The sequence below is a fragment of the Loxodonta africana genome, chromosome 13, assembly GCF_030014295.1.
Source record: "Loxodonta africana isolate mLoxAfr1 chromosome 13, mLoxAfr1.hap2, whole genome shotgun sequence".
NCBI lineage: Eukaryota > Metazoa > Chordata > Mammalia > Proboscidea > Elephantidae > Loxodonta > Loxodonta africana.
Genome location: NC_087354.1, coordinates 51,039,343 through 51,062,093, shown reverse-complemented (window position 1 = coordinate 51,062,093; position 22,751 = coordinate 51,039,343). Strand labels below are relative to the sequence as shown.

The following is a 22,751-nucleotide window of genomic DNA, read 5'->3' as shown; positions in this document are numbered from 1 at the left end:
CTTGCTGAGAACCTCCTAGATCTAGAAGACAGAGGGAGAGAGCCATAACACCGCAGACAGCGCAAGACGACAAGAAGCAGTGGCAGAGAAATGGTGGCAGTAGAACCAGAAGACAAGCACAAGACGGCGCAGTAGGCCTCCTGGCCCACAGAGCAAGGCAGTTCCAGTGAGTGCACCAACCCAGAGAGCCAGAGGCTGTCCTGAGTGTTCCTGATCCTGAATTGTAACCTGTCAGTTCCCTAATAAACCCCATAATTGTGAGTAGGGTCTATGAGTTCCAAGTGGCCACAGCAGTGAATTATTGAACCTAGGAGAGAAGTACAAAGTGCTGTGGGAGGGACAACTGGTGTCAGAATTGGTAAAAAGGTTGGAGAGAGGAGGTATGTCTGACCTCTGCCTCATAGGAATCAGCCTTGGGCTCTTGATCTCGATTCTCCTTCCCCATGTGGAGTTAGAGGAGGAGGTCGGACAACACTGCCATCACGCTATTTTTACAGTCACACTGGTTGTGCCCTTCTTTGCCTGAGCGTAATGTCCCCCAGGACCCCGACTGGCATTATCCCACATCCTTTGTCCCCTTCCCCCAAGGGGCTGCATGTAGCATTCTGGGAGTGCCCCAGCCCCTCTAAAGGAGTTTGAGCCACTCCAGGGCCCATGTAGTGAGGGGACCAAATGGGAGGCTGAGGATGGGGATCAAGGACATTCTATGGCTCATGCTGGGTGGCATGTGGCATGAGCTGGTGAGTTTGCCATAGCTGTCTCACCCCATCCCACTCTTTGCCCACTTTCTGTTGGGATACTTGGGTCTCCACTTCCCTTTCCCGAAGCTCAGGCCCTGTTTGCTTTCTCTACAACAAGGAGCAAATGTTATTTAAAAAGAGATCAGATTTGTCTTAAATAGGCATGGAGTGTTGTGCCAGGGCCCATCCGGGTGAGAAGCAGGGGATGAGGCTGCGCTGAGGCTGTGCATCAGGGAGAATGAGGCGCTGGAAGAGAACAACCTCCGCAGGGGTGTGTACAGACCTTCACAATTTGCCAAGCACATTCCCGGTCTGCACCTGGCTGAAGGAGTCAGTCAAGCAGGGGTCACCCCTACCTTACCCCCAGGGAACAGACTTGTGCTAGCTACCAAGTGGCATCTGAGGCCAGATTCGACCTGTCTTTCTACTACAGCTCCCCACAACCCCGAACGGGGCAGGATGGTTGTGCCTCAGGGCACCCCAGAGGCAAGGAGCCCAGCAGATGGGGGTCCCCTGCAGTCTCAGGGCCTCCTGGTGACACCTGCCCCTACCATCAGTTCCCAGACCTTTGGTTCCTGCCCCCCGCCCCAGTTGCTCCTGCCCACTTGACCATCCAGTCCCAGATGGTAACTGGATGCCCTCCTCACTCTGCACCTTCCCAGGTGAGCTGGGGCTCTGCTTACTGAACCCAACACCGGCAGGGGGAGGGAGTGAGGGGCACCCCTGGGATGGGCATCAGCGTGGAGGTCTAGAGGACCAGAGGCGGGGCTGAGAGGCTGAAGGAAGGAGTTGGGGGTGGGTGGCTGTCGCCCCCTCCCTGGAGGGCCTGTCTGGCAGCTGCGGTTCCACTTCCCTATTCAGGGTCTCCTTCCAAGTCCCTCCCTTTCCATCTAGGTCTACCTGGGCCCGAGGATTCAGGGGCCTCTCCCAGCAGTTTATGTCTCAGCTGGTGATGCTCCCAGAATCAGCAAGAAGTCTTGAGTGGGCTTCCAGGTACAAAGCTATGGGCAAGCCAGGATCCCATGCTCAATACCTTATGCAAAGGCCCTGAACACTGAGGTGAGGCCTCAGACACCAGGGTGCCTGTCCTGGCTCTGCCATCTACAGCTGAGTGACCTCTGCCCCCCTTCTCAGAGCCTCAGTCTCCTCTTCAGTAAACTAGGTCTAATGATCCTGCTCATTGTCGATGACACCCTGATAAGAAGGGCTGTGGCAAGAAGAAGGCCGTTGGGACAAAGGCACTGACCGACCAGCGCTAGGAGCTCCCATTGTTGGGGAGAAAGAGAGGGAGACAAGAGTGTATTTCTCCCTTCCCCATAGTGGGTGGGCACAGCCTGGCCCTTCAGGACGGAAGAAGAGCAGGAAGACTTTGTGAAAGAGGCCATTCAATTACTCTGAGCTCCAGCTAATTCCCTTTGTTATTACCTGGAGCCAGAGGCCACTCAGAAGACTGGGGGAGGGGAAAGCTAGGAGTGGGGGAGGGACGGCCTTTTCAACCCATTGCTGTGGAGCCAATTCCTACTCATAAAAAAAAAATAGCAACCCTATATATTACCATGCCTTTTCAGTTAATGGTAATGAAGGCAAATAAGAGCTAACTTTGAGGGTTTACCAGGTGCCTGCCTCCACCTCAGCTCTTGAAGGTCCTAACTCCATTAATTGCTATTATCCCCACTTCACTAATAGCTAACCAGGCTCCGAGCATTTAGGCCACACGGCCAAGGCCTCATGGTCTGGAAGTGGTGGAGCCAGTATTTAAACTCAGGAATCTGGCTTCAGGGCCCTCTGCTCAATTTGCAAAAACCCCAGGAGCGAGTACCTGGAGCTTGATCTCCAGACCTGCTTGTAGTGTGGCTTTGGGCAAGTCACCTAGCCTCTCAGACATGACGTTTCTCTCTCCATAAAACTGGGGCCTTGGCCCACCGTCCTCTCAGGGTTATTGTGAAAAACAAACAAGCGGGCTAATGAAAAACCTCGGTCGGCAGAGAATGGGTGAAAGTTTTTTAGCAAAGGAGCCAGCTCTGGAGACGTCGGCTAGCCCCACCCAGGCCTCCAGACCTGGAGGAAAAGGACCAGCCAGGTCGTTGAGAACGACTGACTGGCCACTTGGCGCCACCTAGTGGCCGATGGTGTTTGGTGCTTGGTGAGCTTGAGGACCTGGCTGCCCTGGGATGGGGGCGGTCCCATTGTGATTCTTGGCTCCCTCGGGGTGTGCAAAATATGCTAGGGCCTCAGGGAAGATGGGGCCCTATCTAGCCAAATCCTGCCCTGGACTCCCCACGAAGGAGTGTGTAGGTGGCCCTCCACTAGCCCCACATCAGCCCTCGAAGTTCCCCCGCTCAGTGAAGACCATTCAGGGGGAGGGCACAGCGTTCTGGTCCCAGCTCTACCACGGACTAGCTCTCTGTAAAATGGGAGACGTGTCAGGGGACCCATCACAAGTGGCCTTTCACTTGGCAGACGTTTTGTGAAGGTCTGCTTTCTAAAACAACGAGGGCCTTGGGGACACAAAGGTATCTGAGCCAGGTCTCCTGCTACCAGGGGACCTGCCTCATTCTGGGTTGGGGGTCGGGGGAGACAGGCTCCTAAACTGCTGAGTACCCTTCGCTGCAGATCACGGCCGGAGCTGAGGCGGGGGCACTGTGGCAAGGGCGACAAATGGGGGGCGGGGACAGTGCAAAGCGAGACTCAGAGGAGACCCTCTCACCCCCCAGGAGAGTGCTTTTGAGAAGGGGAGGAGCTGTAGCAAATCAGGTCGTGGTGTTATCTTTCTCGGGGTGACATGTCCACCCACCGGGTGCTTGCCCAGCCCCTGCCTGCCTCCTAGTGGACCCTGGCTCACCCGGTGCCCGTGCCCAGACCCTACCACAGGCACAGCCCCCTGGGGGATAGGCCTGCTCCTTCAGTTCCCACCACCTCTTGTCTGAAATCCTCCACGAGTATAGGGATGGTCCTGTTTCACACCTCCCTGCCTTTTCCTGAATGCCTTTCTCCAACTTGCACCTGACAAACTCCCCTCCCGCTTTCCTGGTGGAGAGTGGAGGGGAGAGTTGGGAAACCCTTCCACTAGGGAGGCAATGGAGTCCCTGGGTGGTGCACACGTTTTATGCAATGGGCTGCTAACTGAAAAGTTGGTGGTTCAAGTCCACCCAGAGGTGCCTTGGAAGAAAGGACTGGCCATTTACTTCTGAAAAATCAGCCATTGAAAACCCTATGGAAAAGTTCTACTCTGACACACATAGCTTTGCCTTGAGTTGGAATCAACTCAATGGCAACCTGTGGGAGAAAAGAGAAGTTAAGGGGTCCCCTGAGCAGCAGCACAGACACCTCCAGGGAGGTCCCTGTGGGCCTGTACAGGCAGGCTGTCTGCATTCTTTCATTCCTTTATTCCTTCCCTTGCTGCCTGCTGTGTTCCACGTTTTCTACCTGCCAGGCCAGGTGCCAGGGAGCTCAATCTTGTTCTGAGGAGCCTGCTGGTGGAGACAGCCCCACAGCCAAGGACAACACAGTGCATGGGGTTCCAGGCAGGAACCGACAGCTCTGGCTAGAAAAGGCCAGGGCTAGATCCTGGGAAACAGCGGGTGATGGCTGAGCCGAGTCTTAAAGAGTTAATGAGGGATACCAGGCTAGAAAGGACATGAGTAAAGTCATGGAGGTATGTCAGGGGTGGCAGCTCTCTCCGACAGGCTTGCACCTTCTCTGGCTCATTCTTCTGGTCTTGGTTCAAATGTCCTCTCATCAGAATCACTTTTTCTGACCACCCTATAAGTGAGCTTCCCTCACCCCCTCAGGTACACTCTTATTTCTTCTAATTATTCTCACTTGTCACAGTACGAAGTGATTCTGTTATTTGTTTCCTTGTTTATAATGTCCCCTCCAGCTCACTATAGGCTCCCCAGGGAGGGCCACATCGGTGGGGTTTACCATGGGATCCCAGTGCCTGGCCCAGGACCTGGCATGTTAGAGGCCCTCAATCGATCAATATTTGTGGAGTGAATGAATGAACACACAGGGCGGGTGAGTACTCCTTTACCCCAGCATGACAGGATGATACCGGATTTTCTCCTTTGTTGTGCCTGTACTTATCCCTCCTCATCTGCCCCCATATTCTAAGTGGGTCAGCAGGCCTTTGTGCTTCTTTGCTTCCAACCGAGAAGCTACCAGAGGACACACTTTTTCCTGGCTTTTGTTTACGAGAGCCAGTTCCTGGACGGGGTTATGCTGGGGGTAAGGAGAGGCAGAGAGAAGGAGGATCCCCAAGGCTGGGAAGAGGCAAATGGTCAGAGGGCCCCCTGGGAGCAGCACAGGGATGTGGCAGAGTCTCCATGGGCCTGGTGTGGGGCACCTGGAGAGGCTATGGCTCTCAGAAAGCCCTCCCCACCACAGCCCATCCCTGGTCAGTGCCAATGGCAGCAGCCACCACGAGGCCATGGGGGTGAGAGGCCTGCCCCTGGGTTCCTGTACAACACTGGGAGCTCCAGTCCTGACTAACATGGCTCAAGTTTATACAAATTGTGACATTGGTTATAATTTTCATGATGTGTCAGCATTCTCATTATCTCCATTCGGTTAGTTCTGTTTCCATGGCTCTAGCCTCCCTGCCCCTGCTTGCCTTCTCTTCTTTGCTTTTGGGTAAATGTTGATTGTTTGGTCTCATATAGTTGATTGTTTAAGGGTGCACGATATCAGCCATAGGTGATATTGTTTATTTTATAACCCAATCTATTATTTGGCCGAAAAGTGACCTCTAGGAGTGCCATACCTTCTATTTATCTACTCATCTGTTGAACATTAGGGTGGTCTTCACCCTTTGGCTACTGTGAATAATGCTGCAATGGACATGGGTGTACAAGTATTTGCATTCCTGCTTTTAATTTTTAGGAGTATAAACCTAGGAATGGAACTGCTGGGTCATGTGGTAATTCTATGCTTAACTTTTTGAGAAAAGTGCCAAACTGTTTTCCACAGTGGCTACAACATTTTACATTCCCATTGGCGATAGATGAGGGTTTCAATTTCTCCACATCCTCCCCATCCCTCCCCATCCATCAGGTTTTTGGATAAACTGAAGTTAGTTTGTGGACGATCATCCCCGTTAGAACTTCCAAGCTGGAGCTTTGGCAAGGCCCAAACTGGGAACGTTTCTACCGAGGCCACTAGCATTCTTCCAACGTGGTGTCTGCTGTTTCCCATCACGTGAATTCTCTAGGGTGCCCTTGTCTGACTACTGGGTGATGTGACTCACCTTGTCATTTCACTGTTAGTCACCAACCTCAGACAGCTCAGCTTCCCGAACAACCAATGGTACCAACAAAGCCTCACATAAGGATGCTGTCATCTCAGCCAGCACGGTGTAAACAAACCACTTTGTGTGCGTGTGCACAAGTGAGAGAGAGAGAGAGGGCGCGGGAAACAAGCAGGAGCAGGCCTTCCTGGAATGGGTATCCCAGGCCTCAGGCAGAGCCGCCCATTTAAAGAGAGCAGGAGATTCCCAGTTCTTACACAATTCACAAGTTTATTTGTCCCAAATAAATACAACCTGAAAGCATCCATTTCAATGCCCCCAAATATTCCCTTTCCCCAAAAAGCAGCTTAAAATATGGGCACACATTTGTAGTGTACGTACTTAGGTTAGGCCCAGGAGGTGCTTGCCTGAGCTATGCTGGGCTGGGCTGAGCTGGAGAGACACCCCTGAGCTCCATTCTCTGGTCTGGGCCTGCACCTGGCCTGACTCCTCCGCAGGTCCCCTGCATAGAGAGGCCTGTTCATGCTCCCAGCGCCTGTTTGGGCTGCCTCTCCCCTCTGCAGCCCAAGGGGCACATCGTTCAGAACCCTGTGGCCCTATGGCCAGCCCTCGCAGACAGCTTTGTCCTCTGACACCAGGTACCACCATAGGCCCATCCCCAGCTGGCACAGAAAGGGTTATTCCTGGTCCTGGAAGCCATGCACCCAGGGCAAAGGGGGGGAACAGACAGCTGGCAAGTGGAGGGAAACACTCTGCCTTCAACCCTGCCAGGGGCCTGAGAGCCCCTAAAGAAAGGAGACAGGGACACTGGACACCTTCCCCCAGTTGCCCTCTAGGACCATGCTCCACCAGGGAGCAGGAGGATGGGGAGACACTCTTTGTCTTCTCTTTGGGGCTGCGCTCAGAGGTTCGGGTCCATGTTCTCGTCTGAGGCTACCTCATCCTCACTTGGGGATTCCTGGATCAGAGCCAGAGAAGCGAGTCATGGGCTGGAGCCATTCCCCAGGGCTGCAGCCTGGGGTCTGCATCTCCTTCCCTTTGCTCTGTCCCCCACAGAGCCAACAGAGCGCTCTGTTATCCCCCACCTCGGGGCCCCATTGGGCCTCCCTCTGTCCCAGATCCCAGCCCACCCACAGCCACATGGCCCACAGCTGGGTGACTCCCTATTACCAGACTGGGCCCGCTGTCCCGCCTCAGGGTAGCATAGAAGCGCAGCACGCGGGGGTCACAGCATACCACCATGGGGTCAAAGTCCAGCACACGCAGGCCCTGTAGGCTGCGGGCCCGGGAAAGGGCCACATAGGCCTGGCCGCTGGCAAACACACGGCCCAGAGAGATCTCTACACAATCCAGGGACATGCCCTGGGGGGTGGAAGGACAGAGATGGAGCCACCTCAGCCTGAAGCCCCTTGTGCCCAAGAGCCTGACCCTACGCCTGACCCCACCTTCCGCCCAGCTGCAGCCCAGGATCTCTTTGTCTAGTCCAGAGATGCTTGAAGCAGAAGGGTGGGCTGACCACAGATGGGTGTCTGCGTAGGAGGGGGGTTCCTACAGATCTAGAATAAGAGTGGAGGTACAGGGGTGAAAGAAAGGGCTCAGTTTTCTTGGAGCAAAATCCTGGCTCCACCACCCTCACTAGCTGTGTGACCTTGGACAAGTTATTTAACCTCTCTGAGCCCCAGCTCCCTCCTCTGTAAAATGGGAATGATAATTACATCTACACCTCATACAATTTTAAGGATTAGATTACAATTTTAAGGATTAAATTGAACGTGTCTAGTAAGGAGCCTTGGTGGCACAGTGGTTAAGAGCTACAGCTGCTAACCAAAAGGTTGGCAGTTAAATCCACCAGCCACTCCTTGGAAACCCAATGTGGCAGTTCTGCTCTGTCCTATAGGGTCACTATGAGCTGGAATTGACTTGATGGCAATAGGGTTTTTTTTGGAGTAGGGACTCACAAAATGGTGGGGTGGGATGGCGGCAGGGGGGGTGTATGTGTCTGGGGACAGCAGAGAAGGGGGCGAGGTGGGAAATACACTAAAGGAAGGTTTATTCTACTCCTGGTCCAGAATTTTCCATCCAGTGCAAGCTTAGCCCCCTTCTACACCCCCGTCAACACATCCCAGGCCTGTCCTGTCCACCCTCTGCCCTGCCCTGTCCCCATCCCCCTCACTGGGTGCTCACCTGACTCTTGTGGATGGATATTGCCCAGGCCAGCTGGAGGGGCAGCTGCTGCCGGCTGAGGAGCTGGCCTCCAGTGGCCTGCACTGTCCAGCGGTCAGCACGGATGACCTCGGTGATTCCACACAGGAATCTCACTTGGGGCAGCCCTGGGGGAGGCGTGGAGAAGTCTAACCTTTCAGCCCTGCTTCAGGGCTCAGGGAGGGGGGCAGGGGTCTTTCCTCCCCATTGCTGCAAAGCCAGGCAGGAGGACTGCCACCTCCCCGCATCACTTACCTCTCCCCTCGGCCTCAAACCCAACAACCACCCCTCGGGCCCCGTTCACCAGGCCCCGAGACACCGCTAGGTTCTTCACCAGCATCACCTGCAAGGGAAAAAGAAATGGAGCAATGGAGAACAGCTGGCCTCGCCTCCAGGAGGCACTATTCTCAGAGACTGGGAGCATGGGACTGTCATGGGGGCCACCAAGTCCCTGTCCTTAGCTCTGCCACTGCTTGGCTGTGACCCCTGGGGAAGCTGCCTTATTTTCCTGGGTCTTAGTTTCCCCAGGTGTCAAAGGAGAATAACATTTGCTCTGTGTGACTTAGAAGGAGGTAGTAAAGATTGCGAGGTAACAGACATCACAGTATTTTGAAAGCTATAAGGTCTGATGTGGGGTATGTATGTGGGCCACAAATCTTCAGGGATAGCCCCCAGGTCTTGGCGTCCTCTCCCCCAGCCACACTGTACCTGCTTTTTTCCTTTTGGGTGCTGTTTGGGACCCAAGGACAGTTCTATTCCACCCTCCCCCAACATCATGGGAGGAAGTAGGAATCTCACGTCTATAGGGTACGTTACAGAAGATGGCCATGTCGGGTGGGTATTTGCTCCCCATTTTGTAGATGACGGGACTGAGCTTCAGCAAAGGAAAGGAGCTTGTCCAAAGCAATGCTACTTGGAGCTCCAGAGTGCATGGGGAGGAGGGCAGTGAAAGCTGAGGACAGGAGGCCATGGGAATAGGAGGAGGGAGACTTGGTGTGGGTCCATCTGTGACCACATGTCATGATTGGGCCCACTGGTTTCGGAGGTGCCTGGGCAGAGGGCAAGGTGCAGGGCGGCCCATACAGGATGGCCCAAGTTCCCAGGGAAGAGGTCTGGCTTCCCACTTACCTGGGCCCCTAGCTTTAGCTGAAGGACCCGACTAGCAGGACACTGGGCGTCCAGGGTCCGGGCCTGCTCCGGGTCACTGTCCATAGCCTCAAAGCTGTGCACCTCACCTGGGAAAGAGCCAGAAAAACATGATAAATCACTGACTTGTGACTCAGTTTCCAAAAACACTTGTTAGACGGGGATGTGGGGGAAGAAGGGGATCTGATGGCCAGGAAAGGTCTCTGCAGGGGCAGCTCAGGCCTACCTGGGGCTTTGGAGTCAGAGGCCTGGGTTCAAGTCTCATTTCCAACACTGACTGGCTGAGTGACCTTGGCCAACTCACTGCACCCGCAGTTACATCTGCATACATAAGGGCCTCTGTGGCCACTGAGATTGGGGGCATGGATATCCAAATGACCCCATGGGTGGGGCTACAGGAGCCACAGCTGCCTGGTACCTCTCCCAGCGGCCCTGCCTGACCCCAGCTCCCTGCTCACCTGGTAGCTCCTGCAGCCACCTCTCATTGGTGAGGGCCACTTCATCCTGGTGGGTGCAGAGCCTCGTGGCCACGATCCCATCCCGCCCCACCTTGTGGGCAGCTGTAGCCCGGAGTTGGCGGGTCACTTCATCTGAGCACCTGTGGGGGCCAGGCGGTCAGGGCAGACCCCACCAGAACACCAGGGAAGGTGGGCAATGTGTGGGCCATGAGCCAGGCCTTGGGCTGGGAAGGGCCACCTGGGCAAGATTTAATAGCCCCCAGGCTGGCCAACTTGCTCCTTCCCCACTTGGACTCCAGACATGGGGAATGAACATGGGGGAGGGGCGTGTGGGCTGTGATCATGGGTGGCAGGTAGGAGCTAACCACCCTCCCACCCCACAATGCTCCTGAGAAAGTTGGTGAGGAACACAGGCCAGAGGTTTGGAGGATCCGGACAAGGAACCCTGTAATCAGATCAGCCTCCAGGGTATAATCCTCTAGCCCCCTGCCTGCTGCCTTGAGGGTAAAATCTAGCCTGTGTTTTTCCTGTCCCCAGTTTCAAGCCTGGACACAACAGTAGCTCAAATGGGAGGAGAGGAACAGCTTGGGGATGATCTCTACCCTCTTTGCCACTGAGCCTTCCTCTCGCCCCCATGTGTGCTGTGACCCTTCCTGCCTGCCCCCTGGGTCTACGCCAGGAGGCCAGTCAGAGATGGCCCCTCAGCCCCTCCCTGGCCCTGGCCCAGTCAGACCTGTCTTTCATGGGCTGGTCTGGCCCCATTTCTTCTACCCTCCTGGCCTTTCCATTTTCACATTACAGTAGCCATAGCATTCCAATCTTCAGTCCTGGCTGGGGAGGTACCACATCTACAGTGCTGTCCACCTCCCACCAAGAGGGTTCCTAGACTCTAAGAGTACAGGAGCTTGAGTTTTGGAGTCAAGACAGACTTGGCTTCAAAACCCAACTCAGCCACTTACTGGCTCTGACTTTGGTCAGGTCACTTACCTCTTTGAATCCCAGTTTCTGCATCTGTAAAATGGGGCATTAACACCTGAATTCTTCCTGTGTCTGTCCATCCTTCTCTTGTCCTGCCTAAGGCCCCTCTGCCTGTACAGACTGTGCCCTGAGGACAAGCATTTCTCCCCCTTCCCAGGGCTCTGCTCTGACCCACTCTTGGATTCGTATCTCGTGGTCCCCTCCCTTTCCACCAGGGCCCACCTGCCCAGCCTCACAGCCTGCAGCAAAGAGATGAAGGCCTGGTCTGCCTGCCTCCACACCTCAGTCAGCTCCAGGATCACTGGGATGCATTTCCTCCAGCTCTTGGCCTGGTGGGATGGGGTGGGTCAGGGAGCACAGCGGATCCCCAAGGGGTGGAGGGCAGGGCCAGAGGGTAAGTGGCACCTGGAAACAGAATTGCGGGGGCTGGGAGCCCTTGGTCACAGGTGGCAGTTGTAGAAAATCCCCACAGATAATGAGCTGGATCCCTCCAAAGGGCTCGTCCTGCTGCCGGACAGCTCTGGGGAAGAGCATGGGGGTTTTAGGGCCTAGGGTGGGCAGGCTGCACATGCCAAGGCCACCAGACTCCAGGCCTTACTTGCTGCCCTCACTGCATATACTGACCTGGCCACAGCTTCCAGCTTGTCAAATAGGTCTGCCTCCACCATGGAGATCTCGTCAATGACCAGCCGCTGGCAGTTCAGCCAGCCCTGCCGCACACCTGGGCGCTGGGCCAGGGCCACACACTGGGCCAGGGGGGCCTTGCCTGAGCCGATGCCTGTGAATGACACTATTCAGCCTGGGCTGAGACCCCAGCCTTCTCCCAACTCCAACTCCCCTCCCCTCTCCCCACAGGCCTGGCTTGCTCCAAGGTCAAGCCCCAGAGGATCCCACTTACCTGCAAAGGCATGGAGGGTGGTACCTCCAATGTGACAGGCTGCCACCCCAGTGCTAGCAGTGGCCACAGTGCCCATGGGGGGCAGTGAGCCCAGGATACGCTTCAGCAGGTATGACTTCCCTGTCCCTGAGCAGGGGACAAAGTCAGAGCCATCTGCTCTTCCATCTCCCCTGCTCCCCCCACCCCGCTCTGTCCCCTACTACCTGCGCTCCCAGTGAAGAAAATGCTCTGTCCTTTGAGCACGACCCTCAGCACAGCCGCCTGCTCCTCCGAAAGCCGTGGCTTGGTGGGGGGCAAGCTCAGCCTCTTCACAGGCAGGGGCCACCTTGGGGCTTCCTGGGAGGGTGGGCAGGGCTATCTCAGGGTCCCTTCCCACCCCTAGACATTGCCATCCCCCCTTCTTGGCCCGGCACCCCTTTGTCTCTCTGCTGGTCTCCCTCCTTGGAGCCCTTGGGCAGAAATGGGCAGGGATGTGACTCTAGCCTGGTTCACCTGAAGATCTTGGCAGCAACTATTGGGGTCCAAGCCTCTCCTTGAGGAAGGAACCAAGGCTGGGTCTCCACTGACATCTGGTGCCCTGAGGCCACCTCAGTGTGGGTCTGGACCATCCTCCAGCTCCTTCCCTGGGGTTTCCTAACCTCTCTGGTCTTCTCACTCAGCCTTCCTTTTCACTTACCTTCCTGTCACAAACCTGCCCCTCTCACCTCAAAACACCTGAGCAAAACCTTCCCTAGCCAGTGGCCTTTCTTGCTCCATCTCCATCTTCTCCTCAGCTTAATCTCAGACCCTCATGGTGTGTGATACACCTGCCGCAGTCCACAAACACTGTCGAGCCCAGCAGACTCTTCGTCCACTTGGACCTACTGGACCTCTTGGCTGCGCCTGGCACCGCTGACTGCTTCACTCTGTCCAGAAGCTCCTGTCTGCTCCCGGGCTGCTACACTCTCCTTTTCCTTTCCAGGCCTCCCTCTCTGCTTTCTCTTTGCATGTGGGTGGCCCCCAGGGCTTAGGCCTGGGCTCCCTTTTCCTGCTGTTTTACCCAGTCTCAGGCATTCCATGATGAGAAACACAGGCACAGTTCCTCATCTCCGTCATACTCAGATGTGGGGTGGGCGTCTCCTCTGAGATAACCACCAGCCTCTTCAAACTGCACCACCATCTTCCGCCTAAACTTGGGCCTTACTCCCAGAGGTGCCCCCGTTTCCTGTCCTCACCTTGCTGTGTGCAGCCCCAGTCCGGGGCTTCTCCGGCAACTTCACCAGCGTGGTGTCCGGGGCCCGGGCGGCCGCCACGCGCCGTAGCTCCTCGGGCTGCACGGGGCTGATGGTGACAAAGTCGCGGGGCCGCGGGCCAAGCAGCTGCGCTCGGGCGGAGACCGGCCCGGGCCCTGGGGCCGCCGCCAGCTTGAGGCGCAGCGTGCGTAGGAAGCGGCGCAGGCGGTCCGGGGGGCAGTCGGAGAGCAACAGCTGCACAGCGCCGGCACCTGGCCGGGGAGCGCCGTCAGCAGGGAGACGCAGCGCGCTGCGCCCGGCGGCGGCAAAGCGCGTGAAGAGGCGCGCGGCGCGCAGGGGGAAGCAGCGCGGCCGCCCCGCAGGCCCCGGCGCCTGCAGCCGCAGCATCAGCTCGCGGCGCTCGTTGCGACCCAGGCTCAGCTCCGCGGTGCGCAGGGACTGACGCTTTCGCGGCTGCCCGCCGGGGCTCAGCTCCTCCACCGCCACGCGGCACCGCAACTCGGCGTCCTCGCACTCTGCTTCCGCGGTCTCGGTGCCCAACAGCATCGCCATCGCCGCCGCCGCCGCCGCCGCCGCCGCCTTAGGTCTGCGAAGGGACCGGAGCGCAGGGGTCACGGTGGGCTCAGGGACATAATGGGTGGTATAGAGGCAGTGACAGGGGACCCGGTTGAGGACGCATGGGGTTACCGAGGCTGTCACCGGTAAAGGGCGCAGTGGCCAACCGAAAATTAACTCTTAGAAATGTACTCTCCTACGGAGCCCTGGTGGCGCAGTGGTTAAAGCGCTAGGCTGCTAACCGAAAGATCGGTTGTTGGAACCCACCAGCCTCTCGGAGGGAGAAAGATGTGGCAGTCTGCTTCCGCAAAGATTTACAGCCTTGGAAACCCTATGGGGGCAGTTCTACTCTGCCCTATAGGGTCGCAGTAAGTCAGAATCCATTTTACGGCGGTGGGTTTGGTCTGGTCGGACACAACAAATTCCGGAGCGGTGGATGGGCTCTGTCACATGCACCCAGGATTGGGGAGACTCGGGCTGTTCTGAAGGAACTCAAAGGCCACAGAAGGAGTGGACCAGACTGCTTCCAAAGATCCGGGGCGGGCACAGGAATCCTTAGGGTCCTCTTCCCAGGAAGCAGGGGACTCCCACGTGGGGAGATAGGGAGAGGGCTGACATGTAATGAGCGCCTTTTGTCTTCGAAATGGAGCACTGGTGGCTCAGTGGTTAAGAGCTCAGGCCGCTAATGAAAAGGTCGGCAGTTCGAATCCAGCAGCAGCTCGTTGGAAACCTTACTCTGTTCTATAGGGTCGCTATGAGTCGGTATCGACTCCACCGCAACGGGTTTTTTTTTTTTTTGGTGGGTGGGCTGTGGGGGTCTTCCAGATACGTGCCCTGGTGTATCTGGTCTCACCATTCCCTGTGTATAAGTGGAAACTAATGCTTGCCCTTCTTAAGCCACAAGGGCTGCTAGGCGCTTCCCACCTCCACCGTGGGTATGGGTGCTCCCTCCGTCTACCCACTCATCTGCACCCTCCCAGCAGGGATTCTAACCCCTGGAAGAAGTCAGGCTCTCCGCCTCCCACCTCGGAGCTCCGGTAGACACTCACTCTCTTGCAGCTGACGGAGAGCCGGCCTGCCGGGGACAGGAAAGCTCCGGAACTAAAAAAAAAAAAAAGGACCTTTCAAATACTCGGGGCAGAACACCACCCTATCATCGGAGGGAGCTTTACATTCTTCAGCCAATCAGAGGCAGGGGCGTGTCGCTAGGCAGGTCTTTCCTTGGGTTCCAATTTACTCAGCTCGGGCTGTACCAATCGCACGCAGGAGGGAGACGGTTTGTTATTGTGGCCGGAGCATACCAAGTGTAGTGAGCCAGGGGGCGGGCTGGGGGTGTCACGTGCTCCAGCGCGGCTCTGAAGATTTACTTTCAAAAGCATTATTCCAATACTCCCCACCCCCAGCCCCGGCGACCGTGGGTCTCCACCAGCCGAGACCTGGCCATGGGTAAGAGCTGCCTCGGATCTCTCTCACTCCTGTTTCTGCTCTGAGGACCACTGCCGGCCTCCCAACTCTTTCCAGCCTGTTTTACCTTCAGCTGGTCATTTTACGCGTTTGTCTTTCCCACTGGCTTAGGTGCCATGCCCAGAGGGAAGAGTGTGAGCCCCCGTCTTCAGGGAATTCTTTCCCTTGTTGCACTGGGTACTTGGGGAATTTATTTTTAATTATCTTTTTTCTCTCATTGAAGCTTGAAATTACATACTAGAAAGGATGTTCGAAGTGAGGCTAGCCACTCACTTTACAGATAATGATAAAAATAATGATAGCTACCGTGTATTGAATTACCCTCATTTTCCAAATGAGGAAACCGAGGCGCCAAGAGGTTTTACCGAAGGTCACGTAGTTTTTAGCTTGCGGAACCATACCTTGAACCCAGCTGTAACCTAAGAGCCTGCTGCCTTAACCTCTACATCGCATTGCTCCACATGACTAGCCTAACTTCATGAAGGGAGTGGAACAAAACTAGGGCTAGAATCTGGCTCCTGTCGCCCAGTGAGTTATCCCAAACCAAAACCAAAAACCAAACCCAGTGCCGTGGAGTTGATTCCGACTCATAGCGACCTCACAGGACAGAGTAGAACTGCCCTACAGAGTTTCCAAGGAGTGCCTGGCAGATTCAAACTGCCCACCCTTTGGTTAGCAGCCCTAGCAATTAACCACTATGCCACCAGGGTTTCCTGAGTTATCCCAGCCCTGCCAATTAGATGTTACCCTCAGCAAGTTTCCTTAACCTCTCAAGTGGTGCTTTCCTCATGTGTAAAACTGGGAGAAGGATGAAGCTGTCCTAAAACTGTGCTGATGATTGGACAACTTGGTGACTGAACTAAATGCCACTGAATTGTACACTTTTAAAGAGTAAATTGTCTGGTGTATGAATTATATCTCAATAAAATTATTACCAAAAAATTTATGGGAAATATTTTTCCTATTCAGTGTTGTCTTGACTTAGTGTCATAGGTCATTGCCAATGAGTAAACAACTACATTAAGGAAAATTCACAGTCACTGCAGGCAGAATGATGGCCCCCCAAAGATGTCCGTGTTCTAATTACCAGAATTTGTGAATATGTTACCTTACATGGCAAAAAGGGACTTTGCAGATGTGATTAAATTAAGGATCTTGAGAAGTGAGATTACCCTGGATTATCTGGGTTGGCCCAATGTAATCACAAGGGTCCTTATAAGGAAAACAAGAAGGCAGAAGAGTCAGGGAAGGAGATGTTACCGGAATAAGGTTCTTGCCTCTCACTGGTCAAGAATGAACAGGTAAGGCACGCAGAATTTTCCACACAAACAAAGCTTCATTGAAAAGGCTTGCCTAGAGGAGGGCCTAGAGTAACGTTTACCCCCATCTCACAGAACAAAAGACGGGCCTGGGTTTTTAAAAGTTCTTGGGTGGGAAAAGATTCACGTTTATTCTCAGGCATGGGCCAGGATATGTTAACTATGGTGAGCGCAGCAGCTTTCTAAGATGGTTTCTGTCCCAGAGGCCTCTGGGACTCATAGCACGATTTATTAATGGGGTGTCATGCCTACACAGTCTCCCTGCTGCTGCTGCAGTCCCTCACTGCCCCTGGTGGAAGGTCACACAGGGGTCACAGGTGGATGTTCTATGCATGTCCCTGGGGCTGGTTTTCTCCAGCTGCTTCTGAAAGACAACTTTAAAGAAGTTTGCAGGCTCTTTTCTGATACCCTGCCCAGTTGTTCCGGGGAATGGCTTTGTTTCTGCGCCTTGGCCCATTTCTTGTTACTTCATTTGCAGATTTGGGGGGCCCTCAGTTCCCTGTCTTAATGTGAATAAGGAAGCAGAAGTCAGAGAACAGTTTGAAGATGCTATACTGCTGGCTTTGAAGATGGAGGATTGGGCCATAAGTCAAGGAGTACAGGAGTTCCCTAGAACCTGGAAAAGGCAAGGAAATGATTCTCCCCTATAGCATCCAGAAGGTACACAGCCCTGACCACCCATCTTAGACATCTGACTTCCAGAACTGTCAGATAATAACATTGCGTTGTTTTAAACCACTAAATTTGTGGCAATTTGTTACAGGAGCAATAGGAAACTAATACAGTCATACAGCTAGAAGGTAAAACAGTGGGGATTAAGAACCCAAGCCTGTCTTATTTCCAAAGCTTGTTTTCTCTTTCCACTACCCTCTGCTTAAAAAGGGGCTGTTGCTGTTTGCCATCAAGTTGATTCTGACTCATAGCGGCCCTATATGACAGGGTAGAACTGTCTCATCGTATTTTCTAGGATGTAATCTTTACTGGAGCAGATCGCCAGGTCTTTTCACCTGTGGAGCCGATGGGTTGGTTTAAACCACCAACTTTTTGGTTAGCAGCTGAGCGCTTAACCATTGTGCCACCAGAGCTCCTTTAATGGGAACTAGGACACTCAAAACAGCCTGCTCACTTCAACCCAGGCTGCCTCTAGGGAGGGCACAGGAACTTCCACATGGTTTTTTTTTTCCCCAACATTTTATTATGAAAATATTCAAACATATACAGAAAGATCAAAAGAATTTTTTACATATACCTACCACCTAGATCCTACAACTAACATTTTTGCTATATTTGCTTTATCACCTGTCTACCCTTTTTGGGGGACCCATCTATGTAGCCAAAGGAGCCCTGGTAGCACAGCAGTTAAGCCTTGGCGGCTAACTGAAAGGTAGGTGGTTCAAACCCTCCTCGGGAGAAATATGTGGCAGTCTGCTTCTCCAAAGATTACAGCCTAGGGATTTCTAGAGGACAGTTCTACACTGTCCTATAGGGTTGCTATGAGTCAGAATTGACAGCAATGGGTTTTGGTTTATCCATCTATCCATCCCTACATCCATTGTCTCTTCCTTTTGTTACACATTTTAGAGTGGCAGACATCAGTACATTTCACTTCTAAGGCTTCAGCATGCATGCCATTAGAGTTCAATATTTGTTTACTTTTTTTAAGTAAAATTTACATACAGTGAAATGCCAAGATCTTAGGCGTATCATTAGAGGAGTTTTGAGAAATGTATCCACCTGTGTAACTCAAACCCCTATCAAGATACATAACTGTGGTATCCAGTATGGTAGCCACTGGAGTCGGAATTGAGTCGTTGGCGATGGGTTTGGGATTTTTTTTTTAAGCCACATATGTCTATTAAATTTTAAATTTAAATTAATTGAAGTTAAATAAAATCAAATATTCAGTTCTTTGGTCACACTAGCCACATTTTAAGTGATCAATAACCACAATAGCTACCATACTGGACATACATCTTTGCAGAAAGTTCTACTGGGCAGCAATAAGAACATTACTGTCGCCTAGAAAGTTCCCTCGTGCCCCTTCCTGGTCATTCCCCACCCTCAATCCCCAGACAACCCCTGTTTTGATTTTGTTTTCACCAGAGATTAGCTTGTTTTAAAACTTCTTATAAAAGGAACCATACAGTATATCTTCTCGCGCGGAAAGCTTCTATCACTCTGCAAAGTAATTTCGAGATTCATCCATACTGTTGCGTGTATCAGTAGTTGGTTCCATTTTATTGCGGAGTAGTATTACATTGTGTGGATACGGTTTATCCATTTTCCTGTTGATAGAAAGTCCACTTTTTGTGGATTTATGCTTTAATTTCTTTTGGGTAAATAGGTGAGAAATCATACGGTAGGTGCATGTTTAGTTTTACAGGAAACTGCCAGATCTTTTTCCAAAATAGTTGTAGGATCACTCAGGTATTTGCAGAAAGAACAACAGTTAACCCCTTGGGCAGAAAGGAACGAATAACTGCGCACTGCCTCGCAGTGGTAACTGTCCTCCGACTCTGTCCCCGCCCCCGCACCGCCCGTCCGGTCGTCCGGATCCTGATTGGCCGCTGGCGGAGGGAGGCGGAGCCAGAGGAGTCCTCACAGCAGGGGCCGTATTGCCTCCTTTGGGCGGTTCTCCGCTTCCGCCTGGTCCTTTGCTCACTGCTGCCACCGGAAGGTCAACTCCAAGCGAAGCGCAATACTGCTCCCGATCTGCTCGCCTAACCCGATGCCTGGTTTTAAGTGAAGCTCTCAGAAGGAACAGGCTTTCTTCTTTATGAAACTTCCTCCCCTGCAACTTCTTCCGCCTTATTTGCTTTCTTTCCTCTCACTGGGAGGTCTCAGTCCAATCCCCGACTCTTTAATAATGACAGTGACATTAGCACAGGGCCCATTGGTTTACAAAGGGCATTTTCCACATTTATCTCAATGGAATCTCAAAAGAGCACCCCCTTCCCGTCTTCTTGTTAGGTGCCATCAAGTTGGTTCCAACTCACAGGGACCCTATGTACCACAGAATGAAACAACGCCCAGTCCTGCACCATCCTGACAATTCTCACAATCATTGCTATGTTTGAGCCCATTGTTGCAGCCACTGTGTCAGTCCATCTCATTGAGGGTCTTCTTTTTCGCTGACCCTCTGCTTTACCAAACATGATATCCTTCTCCAGGGACTGGTCCCTTCTGATAGCATGTCCAAAGTATGTGAGAGAAGTCTCACCAGCCTCACTTCTAAGGAGCATTCTGGCTGTGCTTCTTCCAAGACAGATTTGTTCATTATTCTGGCAGTCCGTGGTATATTAAATATTCAATATTCTTTGCCAACACCATAATTCAAAGGCATGAATTCTTTGGTCTTTCTTATTCATTGTCTGGCTTTCTCATGCATATGAGGCAATTGAAAACACCATGGCTTGGGTCAGGCACACCATAGTCCTCAAAGCAACATCTTTGCTTTTTAATAGCTTTAAAAAGGTCTTTTGCAGCAGATTCATTCAATGCAATACATCTTTTGATTTCTTGACTCCTGCCTCTGTGGGCGTCGATTATGGATCCAAGTAAAAAAATCCTGACAACTTCAGTCTTTTCTGTGTTTATCACAATGTTGCTTATTGGTTCAGTTGTGAGGATTTTCGTTTTCTTTATGTTGAGGTGTAATCCATACTGAAGGCTGTGGTCTTTGATCTTCATCAGTAAGTGCTTCAAGTCTTCTTGGCATTCAGCAAGCAAGGCTGTGTCATCCACATGATGAAGGTTGTTAATGAGTCTTTCTGTAATCCTGATGCCACATTCTTCTGCATATAGTCCAGCTTCTCAGATTATTTGCTCAGCATACAGACTGAATAAGTATGGTGAAAGGATACAATCCTGACACATAACTTGCTTGATTTTAAACCATGCAGTAACCCCTTGCTCCAACAACTGCCTCTTGGTCTATGTACAGGTTCCACATGAGCACAATTAAGTGTTCTGGAATTCCCATTCTTCTCAATATTATTCATAATTTGTTATGATCCACACAGTCAAATACCTTTGCATACTCAATAAAACAAGTAAATATTTTTCTGGTATTCTCTGCTTCCAGTCAAAATCCATCTGACATCAGCAAGGATATCCCTCGTTTCATGTCCTCTTCTGAATCCGGCTTGAATTTCTGGCAGTTCCTTGTCCATTTACTGCTGCAACCATTTTTGATTAATCTTCAGCAAAATTTTACTTACATGTGATATTAATGATATTGTTCAATACTTTCTGTGTTCTGTTGGATCATCCTTTCTTTGGAATGGGCACAAATATGGATCTCTTCCAGTCAGCTGGCCAGGTAGCTGTTTTCCAAATTTCTTGTCATAGAGTGAGGGCTTCCAGTATTGCATCCGTTTATTGAAACATCTCAGTTGGTCTTCTGTCAGTTCCTGGAGCCTCATTTTTCACCAGTGTCTTCAGTGCAGCTTGGACTTCTTCCTTCAGTACCATCGGTTCTTGATCATATGCTACATCCTGAAATGGATGCCTATTTGGCATGTCAATTCACTATCTCCATAATGAAGCTTTTAATCTTTCCCAATACCATGCACAACAGTTTTTCTCCTTGTCTTTATCATCTCAGTAAATGACACCACCATATTTGGCTCAAGTTAAAAACTCACACCGCATTCTTGATTTCTTCTTCATCTACCACATCCAAGCTGCCACTGAAACCTGGTAGTTTCTCCCTCCAAAATGTATTTCTAATCTATTCACTTCCCATCATCCTGATCCCATACTCTAGAGCTAGTAGCCCATCATGTCTCCCCTGGATTACAGCAGTAATCTTCTAATCATCACTGAATTCCCGTCTTCCACTCTGGCCCCTCTACAATCCATCCCCAAACAGCAGTAAGAGGGATATTTTCAAAAACATAATTCAGATTTTGCCACTTTTTTTTTCTAGTTAAAAGTTCTCAGTGATGTCTTATACAACATCTAGTCTTTACCATATCCTGAGACCAACTCCCCTTCCTTTCTCTGTGATCTCAAGTCTACCACTCTCTTCCTAGCTCACAAGTCGCTTATCACACTGGCCTCCTTAATGTTCCTTGAACACCCCAAGCCCTTTCCTGTGCCAGATCTTTGCACCTGCTCTTTCCTCGGTACAAAATACCCTCCCCACCTCATGTGGCTCTTTCTCATCTTTCAGGTCTCAACGGAAATATCCCCTCTTCAGATAGCCTTCTCTCTACTACACACACTGTATCTAAAATGGGCTCCCTCAGTTACTATTTCATTATCTTGTTTATTTCCTTTATAGAACTTATTGCATTCTCTTGTTAGCATATTCATTGGTTAACTTGCCTATCCTCTCTTTCTTCCAGGTTCATGAGGGCAGGGACCATGCCTGTCATATTCACAGCTTTGTCCTTTGTGTTTAGAACATTGTCTGATACATGCTGGACTCCTAACAAATATTTACTGAATGAATAAGTCAATGAATAATGAAATCATTCTCTCCAAGTCTTGACCCCACCTCTGTTTCTTTACTATCTCGGGATTCTGTCCCCCTGATTCTCATAACGACTGCTCTGGCTCAGGTCCCATCACTTCCCACCTGGATTTTTGTTAACAGTCTCCTACTCAGTGGGCCTCCTTGTCTCTTTTGCCCCATCATTCCATTCTCCACACAGCAGCCATGAAAGTGAGCTTTTAAAATGAAGATGGGATCATGTCACACCCTGACTCAACCCTCCAGTGGCCCTGTGCTACATGCAGGAGGAATTTCAAATCCCTTAGGTCAGCACTCAAGGCCCTTCATGGCTCTGATTCCTGCTACCTCCTTATCAGCATCTCTCCTCATTTCGCCTCCCACCCCAAGCATTATGACCACACAGAAATGACCTCCAGTTCCCCTAACAAGATGTTCTACATGTTCTCACTTTTGTGCATGATGTTCTTTCTACCTGAAAATTCCCGCAGTCCTCCATTCAGCTAACACTGGTAGAATTTAACCCAATCGCTCCAGCCCCTCCTCTGGGAGCTGGCTCTCACTGGGGAGCTGACTCTCACTGCAAGCTGTGTACTCCTTAATCATAGCACTTCTCAGGACTTGTCTACCTTCCTACTGGTTGATCAGCTCCCCAAGGCAGGGTCCAGGTCTTGTGTGGCCTGGTCACACAATGCTGCAAAACAGGTCTTTCAGTAGAGAAGTTAAGAGTGCAGACTGGAGTCAGGCAGGGTTTGAATCCTAGCTCCACCACTTACCAGTCCAAACCAAAAAACCAAACCTACTGCTGTCGAGTCAATTCCGATTCCCAGTCAAGTAACCATAAATAGATCATTTAATGTCTGCATGAAGGATGGAGAGCACCCTACTTTAGGAGCCACTCAGCAAACTTTGTTGATTTGTTAAATGGCACAAATGCAAAGCAGACCCTGTCACTTCCATGCCAAAAGACTTCAATGACTCCCCATTGCTCTGAGTTTAAAATGTAGTCTTCTCAGCACAGCCTACAAGGCCCACCCTACATGGAGCCTTGTCTGT

At 51.9% G+C, this 22,751-nt stretch overlaps 1 protein-coding gene across 6 annotated transcripts; it reads right to left on the bottom strand.

Annotated features, from left to right (window-relative positions):
* Positions 1-6,235: 6,235 nt before the first annotated feature.
* PIF1 (PIF1 5'-to-3' DNA helicase) lies at positions 6,236-14,561 on the bottom strand. Of its 6 annotated transcripts, XM_064267401.1 has the most exons (13): positions 12,882-14,561; positions 11,871-12,003; positions 11,668-11,793; positions 11,394-11,547; positions 11,175-11,289; positions 10,992-11,098; positions 10,779-10,802; positions 9,792-9,931; positions 9,316-9,422; positions 8,443-8,530; positions 8,170-8,315; positions 7,156-7,347; positions 6,236-6,943 (listed from the first exon to the last, which is right to left on the bottom strand). In XM_064267401.1, exons 1-13 carry the CDS (start codon positions 13,449-13,451, stop codon positions 6,887-6,889), a joined length of 1,959 nt encoding a protein of 652 aa, XP_064123471.1. In that variant the 5' UTR covers positions 13,452-14,561; the 3' UTR covers positions 6,236-6,886. The 6 variants fall into 6 exon arrangements, 5 of the variants coding, with proteins under 5 accessions (XP_064123471.1, XP_064123469.1, XP_003418406.4 ...); XM_064267399.1 differs by having other exon boundaries at positions 10,779-11,098; positions 12,882-14,560; XM_003418358.4 differs by lacking the exon at positions 10,779-10,802 and having other exon boundaries at positions 12,882-14,559.
* Between the last annotated feature and the right edge of the window lie 8,190 nt (positions 14,562-22,751).

Coding starts and splice junctions, on each gene's coding strand:
- PIF1 (XM_064267399.1), bottom strand. CDS start 13,451: ATGGCGATGCTGTTGGGCACCGAGACCGCGGAAGCAGAGTGCGAGGAC. Junction 11,548..11,667: donor CACCCTCCATGCCTTTGCAG/GTAAGTGGGATC, acceptor TGTCATTCACAG/GCATCGGCTCAGGCAAGGCC. Junction 8,531..9,315: donor AGCTAAAGCTAGGGGCCCAG/GTAAGTGGGAAG, acceptor TTTCCCTTGCAG/GTGATGCTGGTGAAGAACCT.